The sequence below is a fragment of the Lontra canadensis genome, unplaced genomic scaffold, assembly GCF_010015895.1.
Source record: "Lontra canadensis isolate GAN:19392208 unplaced genomic scaffold, GSC_riverotter_1.0 scaffold2, whole genome shotgun sequence".
NCBI lineage: Eukaryota > Metazoa > Chordata > Mammalia > Carnivora > Mustelidae > Lontra > Lontra canadensis.
Genome location: NW_022630996.1, coordinates 20,025,464 through 20,050,282, shown reverse-complemented (window position 1 = coordinate 20,050,282; position 24,819 = coordinate 20,025,464). Strand labels below are relative to the sequence as shown.

Genomic DNA, 24,819 nt, shown 5'->3' with positions numbered 1-24,819 from the left:
ACTACACAAAAAGATCCTGAGCTTAGTTACATGAGAGAAAAATCTCTGATTCCTTTATATAAAAAAATATGTACATGACAAAATACTTTTGATACATAACTTCAACTCGACTGCTTTCCGAGTGAGATTCACTAACTGGAATGCATCATTTGTCAGGCAGTCCTGGTATTCTGGAAGATTCTTTGGCAGTTTTTGGTCAACTGACAATTTAGAAAGGATTTAAAGAGCCAAGTTTCATTTGGGATTTAAGTGGTGAAAATACAGTCTAATTTCTTGATGAGAAAACCACGAAGTTAAAAAACTAGCAGGTTTTTAGGCTTATTTATGTACGTGAGAGAAGACAGGACCAAATCCATAATCAACAGCAGGTAAATGCCATGTCTGTTTCCTATTTTAACCTGTGCTAATTCCAAGAGCGATTGCTGTCTTTTACAAATAAACAAAACAGATAAACAAGTGGACAAGCAAATCTTTGAGGACAGCGCATTTGAAATAGCGAGCAAAGTATTGCTTACTGCTGGTATTACTTGTTATTTTTTTTTTTTATTTCTGTTAATAGTTGTTAACATGCCATTATTTGTTAATTTTCAACAGGCCATGTTCTTGGTCACTTTTCCAATCATCAAGAAGGAGATATGGCAATCCATTCATATTCTTTTTTCCCTAGTTTCCCTTAAAACCAAAGTTTTGTCTGTACAGCATGGTTTAGATCAATGCAGTCAGAATAATTGGAAATTAAAACCAGAACATCTTGCAGGTAGGCTTGGCATAGATGAGAATTTGTGTGAAAAGTTTAGTTCTTATTCATGGGATTTTGTTTTCACATTTCCAGTGGGGTTTGTTTGTTTTTTTTTTTTTGAAAGCCTCATTTTTCTTTCTTTGTTCAAATGAAATTATAAATTAGCTTGGATATCAATAAACCTCATAAATCTAAACATCTCCCCCCAAAATGGTCTACTATTTAAAGAACTGCTTGAACAGCACTGAGTTTACTTCATTTGCTATTCTCTGTGCAGTATGAAACAAAAAGTACATTTGACTCCATCATGTCTAATTTTTTGCCCCTCTTCTTATTTTTAAGGAGACTGCCGTGACAGTGGAAACCATAAGCCATGTGTAACCCAGGGGTGACATGGTTAGGAGTGCTACTGCCCTTGATCAAGTTCACTCATTCAGTCCTCAAACCAGCACTGCCTCCAGTGATCAAGAATCGACCTTTCAACATCTTCTGGGCTGCCCCAACAATGCAGTGTCAACATTTCTTCAATGTGGATTTGAATCTTCAGTTATTTAATATTATATCAAATCCCTTAGAGACTCAGAGGGGATCAACAATTGCCATATTTTACCCAAATGAATTAGGGTATTATCCTTATTTCTCTCAAGATGGAAAACCCTTTAATGGAGGGATACCACAGAATATGAGTCTTTCTAAACATCTCAAGAAGACAGCTGATGACATTGCACGTGTTGTCTCTTGGTGGAGATCAGAAGGTCTTGTTGTCATTGACTGGGAAAGCTGGAAACCCCAATGGGATAGAAATTGGGGTCATAGACTAATATATAAAAACTACTCCTTAGCCTTCACCAGAAACCACCATCCTGACTGGTCAGAAATGAAAGTGAATACAGTTGCCCAACAGGAATTTGAAAATGCCGGAAGGAGTTTTATGCACACTACTCTCACACTGGCTTTAGAAATGAGACCAAAGTGTTTATGGGGCTTTTATCTCTACCCAGACTGCTACAATTATGATTATAAAATAAACCCACAGACGTACACAGGTAAATGCCCCAATGATGAAATTTTCCGCAATGACCGACTCCAGTGGCTATGGGAAAAAAGCACAGCACTTTATACTTCAATATATCTGGATAAAATACTGAAATCAAGTTTAAATGCTTTGAAATTTGTTCATTATCGAGTTAGGGAAGCCATGAGGATTGCTGAAATGGCTAGACATGACTACATTTTGCCAGTTTTTATTTTTTCCAGACCATTTTATTTGCATAGTATTGAAGATTTGTCACAGGTAAGGAAAAAGTACACTCATGTAAAAATGGAAATTTAGCACAATGACTATACAAAATCTGTGAAGAAAATGTTTTAGTATAATTATTTTCCCTTAATAATAGAATACTATTTTATTGTTAAAGGTATATATTTTTTCAAATGTTAAGTCAATTCTGAAACAGTATCACTGACAATTAGATGTTTACTTGGTTTTAAGATGATGATTCTTATCAGCTTAGCATTTTTAGGGGTTTCCTGAAACCCCTTGAGTTAAATGATGCAACAGATCAAGCTTGAGTTAAATGATGCAACAGATTAATTTTAACTCTGGAGAAATTTCAGAATCCGCTTTTTAATAGGGAAGAGTAATAGCAATTTTGCAAATCTAAAACATACAGAACAAAGCTTGGGTAAATTATTAAGCAGTTACAGTTTTTGTTATATTGCATCATTATGTTTTTACTAAGTTCATTAAAAAATACCATAAATTCCACTGATTTTATATTGAAGAGTCTACAATGTGATCTAGTGGCTAGTGTCAAGATTTTAAAAACAGTTTATGTAAATAGATACTGTCCTTTGACTTAACACAAAGTAGGAGGCACAAAGAGGTGGGAAGGAGCTTGTTTGGAAGATAATGAGTTTGCTGACATGTGGAAGTATTCAAGATTTAGCTAGCTTGTCATTTAGATAGGACATTATTAGAGGGCTTCAATGGTTGGATGGATAGCTAGATAAGAAAACCCTTAAATCCCCATCCATACCTGTGAGCCCACCATGCTGTTACTCCACTACCCAACACAGACACAGGGCCATTGGAAAGACAACACCGCTCACTTTATTAGACTGCTTATGTTTGAGATGAGGACATTTAAAAGCAGTGTCAATTCTTCCTCAAAATTTTCAGAATAAACAACTACTGACACAAATGCTATTGAGTAGACTTGACATTGTATCATTAAGGATTACTCATTAATGGGATGTTCATTCAGTAAGTTTAGGAGGAAAAGAATCATAACATCTTGACAAAAAGCTGGAGGATCTCAGAGGTGTCTAATCCACTTCTTACCCAAACATGGATTCTTACTTATCTGGCTCTGCTTCAGCACTTTTCCGTGGCACTCTCCCTAGTCCAGAAGAAACACTGACACTTGCGGACAGTGTTAATTCTCAGAAAGTTCTTGAGTATGTTGAGTCTACTCTGCCCCTGGATAACTTCATACCATTAATTTTAATTCAACCTTCTGGTGCAACCTAGAATAAATCAAATCCTTCTTTCAGAAGTCAGGTCTCCAGGTATTTCAATACATCAGTTATACCTAACAAAGTCTTCTCATAAGTCATTCCTCAACAGATCTCTCAAATCATGTCACTTTCTCAGATCCTTTTGGGAAAAAGACTAGGTTATATTTATTCAGTCCACAGTTATTTACTGAGTGCCTATAATGTGTTGTATTAATAATAATAACAGTAATATTAATAATTATCAATATTAACACTTAATTAATATTAACAAATAATTAATATTAATAATTAATATTATCATTAGTTCCTACCATTATAATTATTAATATTAATTAATATTAATATTAATATATAATAATAATAATAGTCCATATAGCTAGATAGTTTGTCTTGAAAGAAAACGAGAGAATGAGATGAGTCACATTTTAATGAAAGTCTTATTCATAACTTTCCTATTTTTTGTGCTATTAGACTTCTGACATAAATTATGAGCTAAGTAACACCTCTGAGCTCTACTTCAGAAATCAATAGACCACATACTCTACTTACCAAAAACTATAGAATTAATCTGAGTATTATTATAGTGAAGCATTTTAATACATCCTATTGGCCTTCACCAATCAACGAATGATATGGATCTTTTTTACCTATTGTCTAAATACCATAACTTTACAAAGAAATAATTTAAAATACCAACTCTGTTTGATACTTTCTTTCAGAAGTTTCTCAATTTAAGTGAAAGACTTGATTTACATTTAAGGATTATGATACTGGCTAGTAAAATAGAAGGAAGATTTCCTTTCTTGTTATATTACCTACACAAGTTGTGGAACAGAAGCACTAGTGTTATTGGAGGCTTCCCATAATGCAGGGACACTGTGCCGTGGCACAGCCATTTTCTCATCCTAGTATTGAACACTGTGTCTTTGCACTGGATCTTTGGTTCTCCACACCTTGGAAAGAAGGAAAGAATGCAAATTGCTTCATCTATCATCTTTTCTCTGTTCCATCTCTGGTTCCATCCCCTTATGCCCTGCATCTTTGTTCTTGCTCTATAATCGTGAACATAACCTTCACAGTTTCTTGTCTTGGTAAATTATAATCTACTTAGTCGCAAAGCCTGTGTCACTTGTATCCTCCCCGCTCTTTCCATTATCCAAGAGATATCCATCTTTGTTTCCAAATCACTCTTCCTCTGTTTTACAAGGACTGACATTGCCTTTGTTGAGACCCTCATCATTTCTCATTCGGCAGCGTGCATCACCTCCTAACTGGTGTCCCTCCCTACCATCTTGACCTCCTCCTCCAATACATGTTCTATGTGACAGCCAAAAACATCTATCCAAGTTGCAAATTTGGGGTTTTCCAGTACTAAAACTCTTTTTGTACTTTAGTCCAAATAATTTAAAAGATTCTTTGCATTTGGATCCTCCTTATATACAAAGATTCAGATGCCGTCACTTCTTCTCCAGTCCCCTGTGTTTTACCACAAGAGCTCCTGGCAGTTCTCTGGGTGGACTGATTTTCTTCTACATAGGAACCTCTGCCCTTATTCTTCCTACTGTACACAAAATTCTGCCCTCTCTAATCGGCCTTATGAATTTGCACTCATTTCCAAAGACACATCTAAAATCTCACCTCCTGAAGCTTTCTGAAGGAAGATTTCCCAGACTCTTCCATGTAGAATTAAGCAGTACCTCTGATCTATATGACTAGTGGGACAATATGGAACTAAATCTGTTATACTATAATCACTTGTTTTTTTTAATCACAGCAAGCTTTGTTCTTTTTATTATTATTATTATTATTATTGTTCAGTGGTTACAGGTAGTATAACATCAAAGTTAAGAGTTCCAGCAAATTATAATTACTTGTTTATATGTTTGTCTCAACCATCACACTAAAGAGCTCCCTTGAGGACAGGAACTGGAATCTATTTCATTTTTATATTCTTAGTGTCTAGAATATTGCCTGGAACATCATAAATATTTATCAAACAAAAGCTAAGCATCCAAGGCCGAATTACCTTTCCTAATTCTGCTCTACAGTATTTTAAGAAACACAGATAACATTATCAGTGGGTTTTTTTTTTTTTTTTTTACCACAATTGATGGGTTGAGTCTTATCACTGAAATGTCAATGACTAAATTGAGTTTGGCAGAAACTACTTGTGATACTTCTCTTTTCTAGGAAGATTTAGTACATACAATTGGCGAGAGCGCCGCGTTGGGGGCGGCAGGCATAATATTGTGGGGAGGATACGAATATTCTGATTCGAAGGTAAGCAGTGATTTCTCGGTCAGCATCTTGAATATATTCCCGATACTGCTTTTTGTTTTACTTTTCCATATCAGGGACATATGGTTATCTCTTCCCATTACTTTAATGAAGTTCAAAGAGTACAGGGACTAACATTGTTTGAGCACCTACTCTGTGGCTAGTGTAGCCTGGAAAGAGCACAGCTTTTCCAATCAGACAGCCCTAAGGGAGAATTCAATTTTCATGTTCTAGAAGTGTAATCTTAGGCTAATTAGCCTCTCTGAGTCTTAGTTTCTCCATCTAAAAAAAAAAAAGAAAAAGAAAAAGTAAAAGGTACAGAAAAAAACTATTCTGCAGGGATTTCAGTAGATGCAATGATATAATGTATATGTGACAAAGAAAAAGAATAGTAAATTTTAAAAACAAATATTATTTCATCCACATTAAGGGGGATGGGTTTTCTAAAAATGGCTCTTTATTGCCTGATCAACAAAGATAGAAATGCTCGTGGGAGGAAAAAAATATATGTATATAAAGTTTTATTAACAATCTTCTCTTGATCGTAGTAGTGTCCCCACAAAATAACTATTATTTTTCACAACTGAATTTGAACATGTTCTATTGGTCGCCGGTCACACTGCCTAAGTGAAAATTCTGAACCGCAGCTTCTCTTCACTTGCAGGTATGAACAAATAGTCTCATTTTCAGGTATTAAAACATCCAGTCTCATAGCACATAAAAAGGGCCATCTCTTTCTCATCCAGTGTGGCACGAATGAGAACCCGCACGGAAGAGCTGTTAAGAGCAGGAGGCCGGAAGTTGGGTTGTCTGGGGTCCAATGCGTGCTTTTTGTCACCTACTAGCTGTGTGACCTTGAGCAGCTCATTGACTCTACAATTCCTCTATCTGTAAAATGTGGGAAATAATAGTATCTTCTCACTGGGCTCTTATGCGAACTGCATCATAACATGCGTAAAGCGCTTAAAACAGTGCCTGGGATGCGGGAAGTGCAAGGTATGCGTTGGCTATTATTCGGGTAAACATTTCCTGCCCTTTGTCCCCATAGCCCCTGCTTAAGTCTTAGGTATGGGAAAGAGGAATGTGGGTCAATTTCTTTGTTCATTTGCTTTAAGGAACGGTGTGGGAAACTGGGTTGGGAGGAGACAAAGTGGGCAATATAATTTTTATTTATTTGGGACATTTATAATTATTTTTGTCTTTTGAAGTTCTTCCCACACAACCGCCACATAGGAACTGGCTCTTTTTTTGCATGAGGGGTCACTGAGATTTGGTTAGAGACACTCCCACACAGCCTGCAACTCAAGCATAACCCCAAGGCTTTGCTCCTGAGGCCTTGGTAAGAGGAAACTGTCAAATGCTCAGGTGGGGAAGGCTGCCAGAGCTGTAGGCTGGCAAGAGGATAAGGAGATCGCACTGGAGTGTGTTAGGTTGGAAATGCTTGTGAGACTTGCAAGTGGAGATGTCACCCAGGCAAAGTCTGGGAAGTACACATTCGGGAGTTCTATTTAGAGCAAGGAGATGGGGTGAGTGTATCCAGAGACTACAGCTGGAGAAGAGAAGAGGTCTAAGAATTAAGCCTGAAGTTCTCCAGTGTTCAGAGGTAGGAAAGATGAGCAGAACCTAGCAAAGGACACTATGAAGGAACATCCAGTGAAGTAGAAAAAACCCAGGAGGGGGTGATGTCCTGGAAGCTAAGCGAAGAACGTATGTCAAGAAAGATGCCCAAGTTGAACTTGATTGTACTTACCTGGGTTCTATGCTCTCTTTGATTATAGTCTTCCCCCAATCTCTCTCTTTCTTGTTCAATGGTTTGCTTGTTTTTATTTTATTCCATCGGTTCTAGAACCTCCCCTCAGATAAGGAGTCTGGTCCTGACGAAAAATAGCATCTGTTCCTAAATATAGCATGAGGCTAGCTTAGACGGATGTCGCTGGACCAAAACATGACACGTGAGATTTTCAGCCCTTGTTACCATCCGAAGTGACACCTTGTTAAACTGCCTGTCATTAGAAGTTTACTCTGTCTTGTAACTTTCCATTGGAACCCTCTCTCCTTACTAGACGGATTCACAGTATTGACGCCTCTTCTCACTGAGAAAATACCCCACCTCTTGAATTTAATTGGAGTTTAATTATGGACCAGTGTTAATATTGATCAAAATCACTGAAGTGCTAATGGAGAATTCAGTGTATGTTATTAATGAATCTCCTAGGATTTTCCCATGGTTCTTCCTATATGGATCAAGGCAGGAATTTATCTGACCTGTATTATTAGTGTATATTTAGTATGGATGTTGAGGATGTTTCACAATGAAAGTTAAATTTATAAAATAACCATACCATATTAATGCTGATCTTTTTAAGATGCTACTACAAATATCTCTTTATATGAATTCCTAATTAAAAATATAGATCTTCCTCCTCAGCTTTACCAATGCAAATCTTCAGATATTAATACCACCTGTATAATAATAGAATCATATTTTGAAAAGGGAACTAAACAGATCTCTACTTTTCCTACAGGAGACCTGCTTATCTGTGCAAAAGTCTATCCAAGGGTCATTGGGCCATTATGCTGTTAACGTGACATTGGCGGCTAAATTCTGCAGTCAAAGTCTGTGTCACAATAATGGAAGATGTATCCGAAAAATCCCTGAATCCTCCTCCTATCTGCACATGCCTGGAAGCAGCACTAAGAAATCCATCCTAAGTAAGAGTTTCAGATTCATCATTTCTCCAACCAGTAAACTGAAGACAATAAAGGCCATGAAGAATGGATTTGTGTGTCACTGCTATCATGGCTGGCATGGAGAATCTTGCCAGCAACACTCTTCAGATCTCTTGAGAGGGAATAGTAAGGCTCTTATGACTAACTTTAATTTATCAGTTTTTCTCAGCATGACCTTATCTACAATTCTGTGGAATTCTCTCACCTCCTCTTTCAAGGTCGATTTTTCTTTGAAATACTGAAGAGTAGAAAATGCTGGGTCCCCCCCCCCTTCACTTAAGCTACTTCTAAAATAGTTATTGGCTTTAAAGTAAAACATTTTTCCAAAGTGATCATTGGCTCCAGTCCTTGCCAGCGCGATTATTGTATGGGGCGCCTCCTTTGTGCTGGGCGCTGGGGATGAGGAAATAACACCCAGAAGTCCCTGCCCTTGTGGAGCTTAAATTCTTGTGAGAAACTGAACAATAATAAGTAAGCCATAAATAAATACACATATATCAAATGAAGATAAATGCTGTGGAAAATAATAAAGGAGGGTGAAGGGACCAGGGGGTGTGGTGGAGTACAGGAGATTGTATAAAGGTAGACAAATAAGCCCGCTAATGTGATGACCTGAAGGCGGAAGCACAGCCCAGCTACACCCACATTCTTGGAATGGGGAATAAGGAAGAGCAAAGGCAAAAACCTTTAAGTGGGAGCAGATGTGAAGTGTTTCAGGACATCAAGAAGGCCAGTATGGCTCATGCAGGAGGGAGAGGAGGGGGCATGGAGAACCAGGTCATTCATTAACTTTGTAACAGACTCTTAGTCTGAGCAAAGGTATTTATTTTTTTAATAATTAAATAGAAATTTCTGGAGGAAAGCCAGTCAAATAAGATATAATATCTACATTTAAAAAATAAATACACACTTAAATTGGATAGGAACAATAGCATCTACTAGGATTGGATCGATATTGCTACAATGTTCTTGAGACTCCAATCATTTACAACAAATCGGCAAATTTGTAGTTAAGTCATATGGAATATGGAGCACACAATAACATGGGAGCTAAAAAAGGGAAACATTATGTTCTAGCTGTTCGTGTTCCAGGGACTGGGAATTCCTAAATAATTCAAGTGATCCCAGGATACCAAGTCATAAGGCAAGAGGAAATCGACTCTAAATTCTGTCGGGTTCAGTTTTTATCAGGAGCATCTCTAGGGCTCTTAGAAATTGATTTGGCAATCATACTCATCAGATGGTGAGTCCTATTAGACCCCTTTAAAATGGAATTTATATAAAAATTCTTTGATATTTGCTGGCTTATTAAAGTATACTGTATCTAAGCAACTCATTTTCTTTCAATTCTCGATGCATGTTAAGTCATTTTAAAAATTCATTTGGTCACTTGGGCTGACCTAGTTATAATTCAGGTCAATGTCTTTCATAAAGAGAGATTAATCTCAAAACAGATTAATAGTATCCTAAATACTATTTCCCTCAGTTTAGGGAGGATAGTGTCTGACACTTTCCAAATATTGCACTTTCTTATGTACTTCATCTTGGCCCACATATAGAGTGTGGATACATAGATCACACTCAGATTTGGACTTCATTTTTTCATTTGTCCATTCATTCATTCATTTTCAAAAGGAGTAAAAGTTAAGGAGGCAGTGGAATGGAATAATTCAAATTTAGGGCTCTTTGCCAAATTCCCCTATTTTGTTGGTATTCTGTTGCACCAAGGCTGAAATTACAGTCATTCAATGTTTTTTGCCCAAACAAGAACTGTTTTTACAACTATCAAAGTTGGCACTAAGCCATAATAAGTGAAAAGGAATGGCTCTTATCCTTATAGGGATGTTTTCAACTTTGTTCTATCAAGGTTTTGATATGTAATGAACTCCACTAAAGCAGGAAAAGGCACATATTAATAAGTATTATCACCATTTTGAAGATGAAGAAAGTAAGATATGGAGAAAATGAAAGGTATAGGCAATTTTACCCACTTATCAATGAATACAAGTATAGGATACACATCACTGTTCTCTACTGTTTAAACTTAACAGTGCATCCAAAATAATCAAGAATAATAAGAATTAAGGTAGATGAAAGAAAAAGAGAATACATATAGAAGATACATAGAAGAAAATAGGAAATATCCCCAATTCTGTAATTCACAGATAATCATTTTTTTCTAAATAAAAAATGTTAAATTTTATGTCATTTAAATTTAATAGCAAGCAAAAGAAACTAAAACCCAAGGAACTACCACATTTCAATAACTGATTCTTCAAAACTTTGTTTTTTTTTTAAATCTCGTTAAAAATAGATTATGAAAAACATTTTATTTTGTTGTAAATTAATTTTGACTTGCATTATTTTGGGTTTCCAGACTCTAATACTTAGTAAACTATCTCTTAAAAATGGGAAGTCATCAATTATGTCCAATCCAAAGACAAAAAATGCACCCTTCTATTTCTCTTGTAAAAAAAATCTTGCTACTGGGATCGAGCCCCACATCAGGCTCCCTGCTCGGTGGGAAGCCTGCTTCTCCCTCTCCCACTCCCCCTGCTTGTGTTCCCTCTCTCGCTGTCTCTGTCAAATAAATAAAATCTTTTTTTAAAAAATCAAAATTTATACTCTATTCCTATGCAATAATTCTTCAGGAGACATTAATAAAGGATACATCTGTAAGAAAAATAGCTTTTAAAAAATTTATTTATTTATTTGACACAGAGAGGGAAAGATCACAAGTAGGCAGAGAGTCAGGCACAGAGAGAGAGGGGGAAGCAGGCTCCCCGCTGAGCGGAGAGCCCGATGCGGGGCTCCATCCAAGGACCCTGAGCCGAAGGCAGAGGCTTAACCCACTGAGCCACCCAGGCGCCCCAAAAAATAGCTTTTTTTTTTTTTAGATTTTTTATTTATTTATTTGACAGAGAGAAATCACAAGTAGGCAGAGAGGCAGGCAGAGAGAGAGGAGGAAGCAGGCTCCCTGCTGAGCAGAAAGCCCTATGCAGGGCTTGAACCCAGGACCTGGGATCATGACCTGAGCCGAAGGCAGCGGCTTAACCCACTGAACCACCCAGGTGCCCCCAAAATAGCTTTTAAATAGCAGAGATCACTTTAAAAATGAAACAGACTTTCCAAGATGATAGGTCTCCTTGTTAGAAACCCCAAAAGCACCCGTTTCTCTCCTGACTTGCCTGAACAATGGCACTGTCTCTTCAAGGCACTATTGTTTCTCATCACCCATTGTTCAAGAATTAAAATACCTTTTATTTGGACACAAACTTTTTGATCAGATCCTTGTTTTTTTCCAGTCTCTTAACTGTTTCACACCACAATCAGATGGAATGTATGTCTTCATCTCAGAAACAGAATGTCATAATCATACTTTCTGGTCCTCACTAAATTCCTGTCATCTTTATTTTAAATTAGAGATAGTCTTTACAAAGCCTTGTAGCATTCCCTTTTAATTTAGACTCTTGTCTTTAGCTCAGGACAATTTTCTTTCATTATTTTTCAGTGGTTTCCTTTCTTCCATTTTCTCTATCCACTTACGAAATTACTATTAAATGGATCTTAGTTCCAGATCTGTACATTGCTTTCCTTTCCGTGATTCTAAGTCTTTGTCTTTTTTGCTTTGTAACAGTTTTGCCCACCTTTTCTTCTAGAATACTTGTTTAGTCTTCATCATATTTTTAATTCCAAAGAACTCTTTTACTGTGTGTAAGGAAACTGCTCCTTTTTTATAATAGGCTTGTTTTGGTTTGTGGATTTGATAGCTTCCTGAATCTCTCTGAGAATATCAATTAGATTTTTTAAATTGCAGCTGCTGTTAGACAGTTTATTCTGTCTCACTTTCTCTAAGATCAGCTGTTCACGTTCTTGATTTCTGCTCTTTCATACTGTCTATGTGTATCATTTGTTTGGTGATCCTCGGACATCTCTTTACATTCATGAAGGACCTACGTGACTGGAAAAACTGTCCTAGGGATTTCCCCTCCCCACATTTCTTTGGGCATATTTACTCAACAGGATTCTTATGTGGAACAGGAGGATGGACTGTATGTAGACGGTGAAAGGGGCTGGGGCAGGTTGGCAAGTCAGATTCCATGTGGAGCATGTGAACAGAAAACAGGCAAGTCTAGTAGGAACCCTCACAATTATCAAAGTAAGGAGAAACTTACCATAGAAGAAGTGTAATTCCTCATGGGCTGAGAAGGCTTTACTTTACTTTTTTATCCCCCCATGACCACTAGGGAGACCAGTTCCTCTTTTATAGTTCCAGTAGCCAAACTCTGAACTCTACCTAGGAAGATCTTTGTATTTAAATGTACTGGGGTCATGGGGCACCTGACTGGGTTAGTTGGAAGAACATGTGACTCTTGATCTCAGGGTAGTGAGTTCAAGCCTTACATTGGGTGTAGAGATCACTAAAATAAATAAGTAAATAATGAACTTAAAAAAAATGTCCTGGGGTCAAACGTCTTTGCTACTTCTCATTTTATATACTCTGGGGAGTTAAATGGTCTGACTGGTTCTGCTATACTGGCAGAGATATTTAATTGATTGCTCTGATAATTAGTCCTCAACACACTTGATCTTTCGGGTACCTTGTCTCTGCACTAGGGTTTCTCTCTCCAAAGGAAGGAATAGCTCATACCTCTGCAGTAACTTTGTACTATTTTTTTTAATTTAAATTTCTGATTCAATTTCATCTCGTTTCAGTTCTTTTTTTTATATATAGATTTTTATTTATTTATTTGACAGACAGAGATCAGAAGTAGGCAGAGAGGCAAGCAGAGAGAGAGGAATAGAAACAGGCTCCCTGCTGAGCAGAAAGCCCTATGCAGGGCTTGAACCCAGGACCCTGGGATCATGACCTGAGCCACCCAGGTGCCCCTGGTTTCAGTTCTTAAGTTATGTCACCACGTCTTATTTTCAGGTTTATATCATATTTTTTCTAAGGGCATACGTCGAAAACAATGCAGTAAATACATGTGCTTAGTGCATCATCTTGAACCATTGATTCCAGTAAATGAATGTTGTATTTACTCAGGATGATAGCTAATGCCTTGTTAAGAGTTAGTTATTCCATTATCATCAAAGACAGCCATTAGAATCTATTTTTCAAACAATATATATCATTGTACATAGCATTTGACCTCCCTTTTTTACTTTAATCTGGAAATCTTTTAAATATAGTTTTCTTTACCTCTCTATTTTCCAACTAAAGTCTCAATCAAAGTTTTCTTTCTTAAGTCAGTGAATTTAGGTTGGGTATTTTCAGAAAGCAATGGTCACTTCTACCAATATGCTTTTAAAAGAGTCTGAGTTTGGTTATAAAGAGATTTAATGCAAGCCTCCAGTTTAACTTGGAGGACTGAGTCACGCCTGTAATGACATGTTTCTCTGAACCACCACAGGGCATCCTTTGCCACTCAACCTCTGTTTGGCATCAGGTGACTAAAGGGCCAGGAGCAAACAAAAGCAAAGGTAAAATATACTTTTTGTTTTGTTGGAAAAAATGTAAGGACTGTTTTTTAGAAATATGTTTTCTTAGGGGAGTTAAAAGAAAAAGTAATTTGTTTTATTTCTTGGAATACTCCAATTTCTTTTCTGGACTAACTTTATTTACTTTGCAAATAGTTTACCTTTCAAAGTGTGAGCTTGCTTTTATGAACCTAACACTCTAAAAATATATTTGTCACTGATAGTGATAAGTAAAGTTTCAGTTAGTTTTTTATTTTTTGTAAATTGATATTTGAAACTGATTCTCTTTCGAGGTTTGTTCCATTTCTCCTCTACAAGCACAGTTTCTTTGAAAAGTAGCTTTTTGCAGTACGTTGGTTATCTTAACCTTATACTTATCTTATAATAACATCAGAATGTTACTTCCTGGAGTAGATTAGAAAACTAACTGTAAACAAGCCAAGGGAGAGAGAGCACCACAACTTTGATATTTTTTGTGACATAGCTGTGAGGAATTCCTCAAGCTAACTTTATACACCTAAATAGTTATCTTTAGAATGTAATTGCATTTCTTTATTGGATAAATATTTTATTTTTGCTTAACTTTTAGTGAAGGATAGTTTTAAAGATATGTTCCATTGTTATCATATCTACAATGATGGGCAGTATTAGAAGACTGTTATTCAGAAAAGGAAATTCAGTTTTTGGGAAATATAGGACATTTAAAAGGGTTCAGAAAATGGATTTTTTTTGCCATATAAATAGATTTTGAGTTTTCTTTCCAAACACTAATAATGGGACTGAATACTTAAGAGATGACAATCAACAGTCACTCCAAATAAGAAAATCTCTCAGTAATTGGGAAGAAGATATATACATAGGTAGATAGATTTAGATTTTCCAGAAAAGAAAGAGCAAGTACCACAATAATATAAGAAAGATAAATCTAAAACCATTTAATCTGGAGACAGAAAATTTCCAAATGATGGAGAAAAAAAATCTACTTCAGTGGTTAGATTTATCAAAGTTAAGGTGAAAGATCTGAAAAATTATGAGTAGAGTAAGGTAGTGTAGGCAATAAAACTTGGTGTCTCTAAACTCCTTTGCCAGCTCCTGAATTACTAACTTTAATCTAGAACCATAGCTAATTGGGATACTTATCTTAGTGATAAATACTGATGTAGTAACAGCTAAGAAAGTTTAGTCATATGATTTATGTCAGCCTTGTCTATAAGTTAGGACCCAGTTCGATGCTGGAAGGAAGATACGTTGCTGAGGTAGTCACAGATTCTTAACATATAAGTGGAGTCACAAGCAAAGAGTTGAAATGGTGTGAAAGAGAGAAAATTAAGAAAAATTAGAAACTAAGTTATAAAAAATTCATGTGTAGAGACTCAGGGTTCATATTCTTCATGATTTTTTTGAGAATTAAAATGCATACCATATTTTCTTAGCAATAGACTTCTTTGTGAGCCTGATTCTTTGTCCAAAAAAGCTTTATCAAGTTCAGTGAAGTTCTATTTATATGTACATCATCATCTATAATTACTTGTTTGTTGAAATGTTAGTCTCCTTAGTTTAGCACATTCCTTGACTTTTTCTATGTAAAACCGAAGTGTAGATGCTGTGAATTTCTAACAGGAGCAGTCTCCAGTTGTCTTTTTGACAGAATGAAGCCTTTCACCTGAGCACAGGTCCAGTGTTCATAATAGGTCCAAATGAATGAATTCCATCTTCCCTCTTACCAAGTATATTTGAAAAATGCTATTCTTCAAGGAGCACTATTTCTTAGACATATTCTATTGGATGGCTCAAGAACTGGCTATCATTCTAGGCTGGGACTGCTCTGTCTCTGTCACAGGCATTCCAGAACAACCCTGCTGCATCTTTAGTCCAACTCAGAACCTGCCATTGGAACATTTCTGAATTTCTTCATTGTGATAGGGGACCCTCTCAAGGTTATATTTGGAAATTAAAGACTATTTCCTAATATTTTCAAGTCACATGGTTTGTATAATTAGACTGCATGCAATTAATGGCTGTGAATAAATAAACTTATTTTTAAGAAATTAAAAAGTCTTCATATAAAGAAGTATTTATGCCACATTTATTGTTGATGATCATTAATGCAGAAACTCAACTTTCTTTACTAATATCCAAATGTAACACAGTTCTCATTTCTTGTGAATGGGCAACCAAAGTAGAGAACACTTTCTTTAATGATCTGTTTCAAATGCATGCAAATTATTGATTAGTTATATATGTGGTGTTTCAACAGTTTATTATTATTTTATTAAGAAACAAAGCATAAGGGTGCCTGGGTGGCTCAGTCCGTTAAGCCTCCGCCTTTGGCTCAGGTCATGATCTCAGGGTCCTGGGATAGAGCCCTGCAATAGCTCCCTGCTCACTGTGGGGCCTGCTTCTCCCTCTCCCTATGCCTGCCACTCCCCCTGCTTGTGCTCTATCAAATAAATAAATAAAACCTAAAAAAAAAAAAAAAAGAAAGCATAATCCACTTGGTTGCACAATAATATATACTATTTGTTATTCAAACCTGATGGAAATGAGCCTAACTGGCACAGTTAGTTGCAATCAAGAGCTCATCATTCATTCAGCAGGTGTACCTGGAGTGAAAGCCTAGTGCCTTAGAAGGAGGTATGAGATAGCCCTGTAGCTCATGATACAAGATCCACACCTAAAGACTGAAGAAAAATACACGCAAACAATTTCACCAGCTCTTACTTTCTTCATGTGCCATAATCTTTTCAGATAACTTAATTTTGATGAATTTGGCAGTTTATCATCAAGTTTAGCAATGGTTGATAGCAAGATTTCAGGTAGGAAACATTAGTTGCAAAGCCAAAGGGCATTGTAAACTCAGGCGTGATTCAGTTGAGCACCAGGAGATCAGACCATAGTAGTGAGATGTTCAGAGAGCAATCCAATTCAGAAAGATGGACATCTTGGGTAGAAAATCTGTCCTTTGTGAAAAGTGTCAGCAAGAGGACTACAGAGCTGCAGAGAGGTGGGAGGGAAGAGCTGGTGGGCAAGTTTCCATCCCATATTCATACATTTTAAAGATCAGAACTAAATTTTCATTTTCAACAGCCAAGACTTCAGCTCATAGGCAGAGAATAGACGTCTATACTGTGTTTGGATTTATAAAACGCTATCATTATTTATCATCATCACCCCGAAAGAGACAGCATTGTGACACACAGGAAAGGCCACTTGAAACAATAAAAATAAAAACTGAATGGGTGAGACCACAAAACTTCTTCTAGTGTGTTAAATGGTAACTAGCCATGGAGTCGAAGATTTTAACCTTGGCTTTATACTGCCTTCTCTTATGTTGAAATTTCCTTATTTTGTCTTGTAAAATAACACAGAAGGATAGTTGGACAGAATTTTTAAAAGAGCAGTAAAAGTTGAGAAAGGATTTATTAGAGGAAAGTGAGAGGAAGAATAAAAAGTAAAAATAATGCCATGAACATTTGAAGAATTAAAAAACATCAGAATTCCAGCTTTGTCAGAAAGATAATTGGATAAAATACAATGGAACTGAAATGCTTAAGAAAATTCAAGGAACAATGATCAATTTGAAAAGGTAAAATGCAGCTACCTGAGTTATTTAAAATTAGGTTGGATAAATCACCCAAACTAATATATAGTCAAGGAAATAGGAAGAACCAAGCATCTTTTTCGTATTTGATCCCTCCAAGAACTTTTATTGTTCTAACTAGAGTTTTACATTGTTTGCAACCAGAGAAGGCCTATTGCTCTACGGCATATCTTTCCACTTGTAATAAATAACACACTCATATCGTGCACCACATTTTATGGTACGTAATAATACTAATCAATTTCTTCAAGCCTATCTTCTGTGTTTCTACTGAACATCTACAAAACCATTAACCACTATTAGTTCTTCTTTACCACAGATAATTAACCAACCTATAATTAGCTCTTAATACTACCACATGTCAGAATAGAGTGGTAACTTAAAGCTCTGGCTGCTGGTATTCATCTCAGCCACCAAAAAAAAAAAAAAAAAAGGAGGGGGTTCTTATTTCTTGAAGAGGGCTTTTCTCACCAGATTTTGGAAAAGCATAGCATTTTTTCAACTAACTTTATTTAAAAAATGATGTTTGTAATAACATCCAACTCAGACGTTACCTTTTCAGGAAGCCATGTCTGATTCCTAATGGTCAGATCAAATTGGATCTTCTTTTTTTGTTTCGAGAGAACTCGATTCATTTTCCAAAGATTTTATTTACTTACTTGACAGAGAGAGAGATCATAAGTAGGCAGAGAGGCAGGCAGAGAGAGAGGAGGAAGCAGGCTCCCCGCAGAGCAGAGAGCCCGATATGGGGCTCGATCCCAGGACCCTGGGATCATGACCTGAGCTGAAGGCAGAGGCTTAACCCACTGAGCCACCCAGGCGCCCCTCCATTCGTTTTCTAATTCAAATAATCATTTTGGATAACTGCTATGTCAACATAGGACAAAATTCCAACAGAAGTTGCCACTGAAAGAAATTTCACCCACTTCTTTCCCTCAGCCACCAGCTTTCCTTTCTGGAGGAAAGCAACATCATCAATTCTTGAGTGTCCCTCTGGACTCTAGACATATTCCTTAGTTTGTTTATACTTATATTTATTTATTTATATTCCTCACCAAATTACATACATATAATGCGCACATAAATATAAACACAGATATAAATATATCTCCTTCTCCAAAAAATAATGGCAGCTTCCTATACATATCTTGCTTTTAAAAATGTTAAATATGCGTATGAATACGTGTGATAAAACATATACATATACCTTAAAGAATACTTATGGTGTCTGGTGAATGTCCACATCAGTGTGTGGAGGCAGCCTCACCCCCTGCTGTCATTGCATAGACCTCCATTGTGTGGAAGTCCACAGCTGAACCACTTCTTTGATAATGGCCATTTGTCTCCAAACTTAATACTTACGGGCAATGCTGCAGTGAATAGCACAGAAGCAGAATTTCTAGGTGAAAAGCTGTATGCATTTGTAATTCGGATAGAAGTGTCCAGTTTTCTGTTTCTGTCGGGAATGCACCCTTTACTCTCTCCTCATTACAAACAATCTGGCGTCTGTGCCTGTACCTGTCACCTCGCTCAGAAGTTTGCGTAGCTAGAATATGTCTGTGGTACAGAGAGATGGGTGCCAGCTGGAAAACTAGGCCAACCCCAGCTTCCCCCAAGGTATTCCCGTCAGGACTCAGGCAGAAAATGAAATTAAGCCATTATACTCTATTAAAACTTTGTGATCTGGCTACAACTTTTGGCCTCTCACGTGCCTGCCCTTCCGCTCCCGTCTTGCACCCTGACAGTCCCACCTAGTATCTGGAGAATCCAGATCCAAGTCTCCTGTTTAAATATGGTTGCGGCCCTCAGGCCTGAGGTTCGGCCTCGCTCCCCAATCCTAGTTTCCGTCTGTTCACCTTGCCTGGTATCCCAGCTCTTCCAGCCAACGGCTTGGCTCATCTCTTGGAAGAAGGGGGTGTTTTCAGTTATTATCTTGACTGTGGCCATTGAAAGGACCTAAGTAACATTTCGCAAACCACTTGATTGCTTTACAGTTCAACAACTTTAATTAGAAACCTGAAGATTCAAATCAACCTAATGTTATTTTAAGGAGCTTAGTTAAAAACAGGTTGACAGAGGGAACATTTTATTCAAAATGTGGTCCCTAAGACATTGGGTGCTTTTCCAAGAAAGCTGTTGATCTTGGCTGCAAGAAATTTCAAGTCCTAAAGGAAAGTCATACTTTTTGACAAAGACTAAGTATATACTCTTGCATAAGGACAATTATATTCTCTTTCAGATCACATTCCTTAAAACGGAAATTATTTTTGTTTCATAAAAAACCTGGCCTTTCCCACTGAAGAGTGAATTTTCCATTAGCATGAGCGACACAGACATAGTCATTTTTATATACTTAACAAAACTGAAGCTCATTTTTTAGTAAGATGGGAAGGGAAGCAGTTTTATGCAATCAAGATAATCCAGTAGTTTTAAAATTTGTTCAGAAGGAGGGACATCAGTTTTCTTTGACAATGGCATGAAATAGAGTTATAATAAAACTCAATACCTAATGATGAATTTGGGGACTTAAAGGGATATTATCATCTAGTGGATTATATTATAAACCAATGGGCACCCAGTTTTTAATAAAAATGTATGGGAAAAACTTAATTGAGAAACTTCTATCCATTAAAGTATATTTTTTCTTCTGCTGGAACACATAGGTTTCACAATATTGGTATTTCATGAGAGAAGAACTTACAAACGATCAGGATAAGACACTGATTGACAATCAGACTAAGGCAGTAACATCCTTCAGAGGAAAAAAACGTAAGCCTATTATTGGCGTTTGCTTTAATGAGCTTTTATGAGAAAGCAGGTTAGCAATTAGTTCTTCAGAGCTGAGAGTATGGCTTTGAACTCAGTGACTCTGCTGTAGCTTCCATTCTGATAAATATTTATGCATATATTTTTATTGTTGGTAACAAAATATCACTTTGGTCAACACTTTCCTTAAAGGTTTGGAGATAAAACATAGCCTTTTAAAATGTCCCTCAAAATGGGCTTTGTTGGGATCTCCATTTAGGGTTCATGACCTTCAGGATATCTTTTCAAATCTTATGGATTTTGGGGTAGACACTTGGCATCTTAAACGTTTTGATAGCAAAATCTCAATATCACGAAAAAAAGAAACAGAAGAATTGTAGATTTGGAAAATTAATTCCTTCTACCAATACATTAAGAGATAGGTGTGTGGGGTGCCTGGGTGACTCAGTGGGTTAAAGCCTCTGCCTTCAGCACGGGCCCCAGTCTCAGGGTCCTGGTATCGAGTCCCGCATCGGGCTCTCTGCTCAGCAGGGAGCCTGCTTCCCTTCCTCTCTCTCTGCCTGCCTCTCTGCCTACTTGTGATCTCTGTCAAATAAATAAATAAATAAATCTTAAAAAAAAAGAGAGAGATGGGTGTGCATGTTTTTAAAAGCCTTCCCAGAGTCTTCCCTCTATTTAGAATTTAGAGTTGCAATCAAAATTAAAACAAAACTAGCAGGATTAATTTATAGATCTATAATATTACTATTTTTCTCTTCTGTGTTAAAAATATTGTGAAATTCTGAATATCTGGGTTGCAGAACTCTCATCTCTGTCCTGGATTATTGCAAGAGCCTCCTGACAGGCTTCCTGCTGCTTCTCTCTTGTGCCCTTTCCTTTTTGGGCTTGCCTAAACACAGCAGCCAGAGGAATCCAGGAAACCCAATTCAGACCAGGTCATTCTTCTCTCAAAACTTTTAAATTCTTTCCCATCTCACTTAGAATGAAAGCCAGAGTCCCAGCAAGGCCCTACAAGACCCTCTCTTTTACCTCTCTGTCTCTTCTGTTTCTTTGAAGTTCTTCAAACATGGTAGGCATTCTCCTGCCTCAGGGCCTTTGCACCTGTGTTCTTCCCATCCCCATCCCAGGATGCTTTCCCAGACATCTTTCAGGCTTACTCCTTTTCTCTTTTAGATCAGTGAAGCCTTCCCATCTAAAGTGATCCCTGCATTATTTTTTTCTTTGCCATTACCACCTTCCAATGTACTATATATTTTATGTACTCATCTTGTTGTCTCCTTCCCTGCAAAGATTTAAGCCTTGTGAGGGCAGGGGCTTTTGTTTACTTTGTTCACTATTATTTGTTAGTACTTAGGATGGGCCTTGTATACAGAAGGTGCTCAATAAATATTTCCTCAGCACTAAGTACTGCCTTCACACAGTGTCAACGCCCCTAAGATCACCAGGAACACACCTCCAGTTAAATGGGCTGGGTTTATTACACATTACAGCAGGGGAAGATGTCCAGCATGAGGAACTGGGACAGTACGACGGTATCAGGGGTATCAGTAAGAGCCTGTGATAAAACTTTGGTTTTAGTTGGGTCATCTGACAGAGGGCCTAAGAACATGGAAGTTTGCTCCATATTGGATGTTGTCAGAAAGGAGGTGCATATCTATAATTGGGTAAAGAATAGCAGTCACTCATTCAGCAAGAGAGAGGGATATTTGGTATTTTATGAGTGGCACACTGACCTTGTTTATATTTGTGTTTGCACAAAATGAAAAAGTGGCCTTGCTTTGTCTCATTTTATCACAGTCTGAGATTAAACTTGGTTGACATTGGTATTCTGTGAAATTGTTTGTCTAATAGGAGAATAACACGGCCGTAACTTTAAGTGCCTCCAGCTTCTGAAATCTGGATGTTGCTTTTTTCCCCCTTAAGTGTATCACAAGCAGCTATACTTTTGTGGGAAAGGAGTGAGAGGAGAAATAGGAGTAAGCAGAAGATAGAGACATTTCTGTTCTCTGCAGACTCTTGTATGTGCATGTGGCAGGCCTGTCTCCCTTCAGGGAACCCCCCCCACTTCTTCACCATCCTTCATGTCAGGATGGGGTGAGGGCTGAGGCCTGCAGATGTAAGATAGGTCCCAACTTTTGGGGGTTCTTTTGTCACCTTCCCCTCTAGTGGGCTAAGCCAAGTTCCACACTGTGGCTCTTCTTTCTACCAGGGGAAGCGTCTGAGGAGAAAGCTACCTCTCTTGACCTTCAGGTTTTTAGGGAGCTGTGGTTTTGCTGGGAATCATCCATTCAGGGGCCTTCAAAATGCCTTCACAGAAGTTTCCCTGTTGAAGGAAGGGAATTAGTTCCTCACATATGTTCCCAGAACAAATCCTACTCCTACAAAGAAAAAGCTGGGGGATAAAATCTAGGGGAGGAGTCCACGTTAAACTCCTCACTTATCCCCACCCTAAATATCTTGCCGACTCTTCCTAAAATTCCATCAATTAAAGATTTGCTTAAAGAAGCAAACCTTCCTGGGTAGACTATAAGGGGGGGAAGGAAGAAAGAAAAGGGAGGTGTTTCTCCTGGTGACTTGTGGTTAAGTGTGGGTAACCGCACAGACTGCTATGCTGTAACAATCAGTCAAGAGACAGGGAAATCTCTAGGCCATAGGGATTTGGGTGGCAGAGGTGGGATGAGCAAAAGGGGTCCAGAAGAGTTCTGAAGCCAAGGGCACGTTTGAAAGGGCAGGTGTGGGGAGGTTCCCTGGTGAGGGAAAGAGGGTGGGAGAAACAGACAGCCAACAACTGCATAGTGCGGGTAGGGCACCAGAAAAGTTTCTAGGACGTGCCAAGAGAAGGAAGGGATCTTCTCTCAGCCAGCTACGTTTAACTAGGTGAGTGACAGAGCTTACATCAGCACCCTGTCCTGCCTGAGTGGAAGCAGAGAGCTGAAACATCAGCAAACAGAAGAAACAGGCACTGAATTTTCCTTATTTATTTTGCCTGTATTGGTTATATAAAATCCTCACATTTTATTAGGTGTTCTGCCTGCCATCTGCCACGGAATGTGTACCTTCCGTTCACCAAAATAAGGGGAATAATAATGTTCCAGGATAAGGAGGAAAGAATCACTTGATAACTTTGTAATGAATGGGTGAGGATTTCTGAAGCAGTAATGTGGGGGCTGACCAAAGGGGAAACAATAATCAGTGGAAAGCAACATTTTGAATAAAATCCAAAGCAGGAAGTGTTCTGATAGGTTAGATTTTTGTTTTTGTATACATATATAACCTTCTCGAACATGAACTGAATTTTAACTTTAAATAAAAGCTCTTTTCTCCCCTATTATTGAACACATATGCAGATAAATCCATTTTTCTTATCCTGAGGCAGAACATAATAAAAAAATCAAAGATAAGGAATACTTTTAAGGGACATGACTCTTATTGTATTCACAAAATTATATCCCCTTGAAAATACTGTTCTCTTCAAATCTTAATTTATACCTTCAGTATAACATATTTCATGTTACTAAGTGAAGTAATCTTATCCATGTTTGTGTTGTGGAGAAATACATGTATTTATTCAATTCATGGATGAAGAAAATATCTACCTCCATAGTTCTTAAAAACTGATATTATATATGTGTGTGTGTGTGTGTGTGTGTGTCTATATGTCTATATACATGTCTATATGTATATATATATATATATATCCATTTACTTAGTACTTCTTAAATGTCTTTGAATAAAGTTTTACACATTATTTTGGTAGTTCATCTGTTCAGATTTTCTGTTTTTCATAAATTATTTTATTTTTTAATTTTTTCCATAAAGTATTTTAAATTTTGATTTACATAGTGTCCAATGCCTATCAAAAGTTATATGGTATAGCTGGTGACATCTAGTGGTTAAAATGATAATTACATACAACATGATGGCGCTCAGCTTTGCTGATTATTCACAAGCCTCAGATTCCATGGAAGAAACCAGTGTCAGTTGGAGTTCCTGTTTGTAACTAACCAAAAGGAAACCACTGACTTGAGCAGAAAAGTGCTGTCCCATGACGATGCTGCCACTTAACACCAAGACCATGGCTATCTGGTTCTGGATACCTCTACAGGCACTGCCACTCCTGGATATGGAAACTTCAGGCATCACCACCATTTAGGCTCTTTGATTCCTAAAATCTCAATTCAAAGTCTGGAGTAGGAAAAAAGACAAACACACACACAAACACACACACACACACACACACACACACACACACACTCACACAACATCTAGAGCAGGATGGATCCTGGCCACAAACACATATCAGTACCCTAGCTGCAAGAGAGCCTGGGAAAGCATCCAGACATCTGGGCTTACTTAAAAGTTATTGTAAGATTAAATGAGATGAATATTTTATTTTATTTTATTTTATTTTATTTTATTTTATTTTTGAGATGAATATTTTATAAAGTACTTAAGCATGGTGCCCAGGATTTGATGAGTTTTCCAAAATGAGAGTTGATATAATTTTACATTTTTTTTATTCGATCATGAGCTTTTTTTTGAGGGCAAGGACCACATCTTGTTCATTTTGTATTCTGGACATAGGGCCTGAAGTTCCGTGAATGTTTACCGAATTACACTGCTTGCCTCTGAAGAGAAGCTCCATCACTATCCTTGCTTCTATATCTCAATTTATTTATATCCAAAACTTTAAATAAAAAGCACT

At 37.3% G+C, this 24,819-nt stretch overlaps 1 protein-coding gene across 3 annotated transcripts; it reads left to right on the top strand.

Moving 5' to 3' along the window:
* Nucleotides 1-200: 200 nt before the first annotated feature.
* LOC116872293 (hyaluronidase-4-like) lies at nt 201-24,783 on the top strand. Of its 3 annotated transcripts, XM_032865450.1 has the most exons (6): nt 201-368; nt 1,082-2,033; nt 5,450-5,539; nt 8,062-8,392; nt 13,681-13,750; nt 24,699-24,783. In XM_032865450.1, the coding sequence occupies exons 2-5, from the start codon at nt 1,113-1,115 to the stop codon at nt 13,722-13,724; spliced, it is 1,386 nt and encodes a 461-aa protein (XP_032721341.1). In that variant the 5' UTR covers nt 201-368; nt 1,082-1,112; the 3' UTR covers nt 13,725-13,750; nt 24,699-24,783. The 3 variants fall into 3 exon arrangements, with proteins under 3 accessions (XP_032721341.1, XP_032721332.1, XP_032721351.1); XM_032865441.1 differs by lacking the exons at nt 13,681-13,750; nt 24,699-24,783 and having other exon boundaries at nt 8,062-8,530; XM_032865460.1 differs by lacking the exons at nt 5,450-5,539; nt 13,681-13,750; nt 24,699-24,783 and having other exon boundaries at nt 8,062-8,530.
* The last annotated feature ends 36 nt before the right edge of the window (nt 24,784-24,819 follow it).

What these genes read in the sequence shown, in the direction of transcription:
- LOC116872293 (XM_032865441.1), top strand. Translation starts at nt 1,113, where the DNA reads ATGTGTAACCCAGGGGTGACATGGTTAGGAGTGCTACTGCCCTTGATC. An exon ending in GTATTGAAGATTTGTCACAG is followed by an intron (nt 2,034 to 5,449) that starts GTAAGGAAAAAG and finishes TCTCTTTTCTAG; the next exon opens with GAAGATTTAGTACATACAAT. An exon ending in ACGAATATTCTGATTCGAAG is followed by an intron (nt 5,540 to 8,061) that starts GTAAGCAGTGAT and finishes CTTTTCCTACAG; the next exon opens with GAGACCTGCTTATCTGTGCA.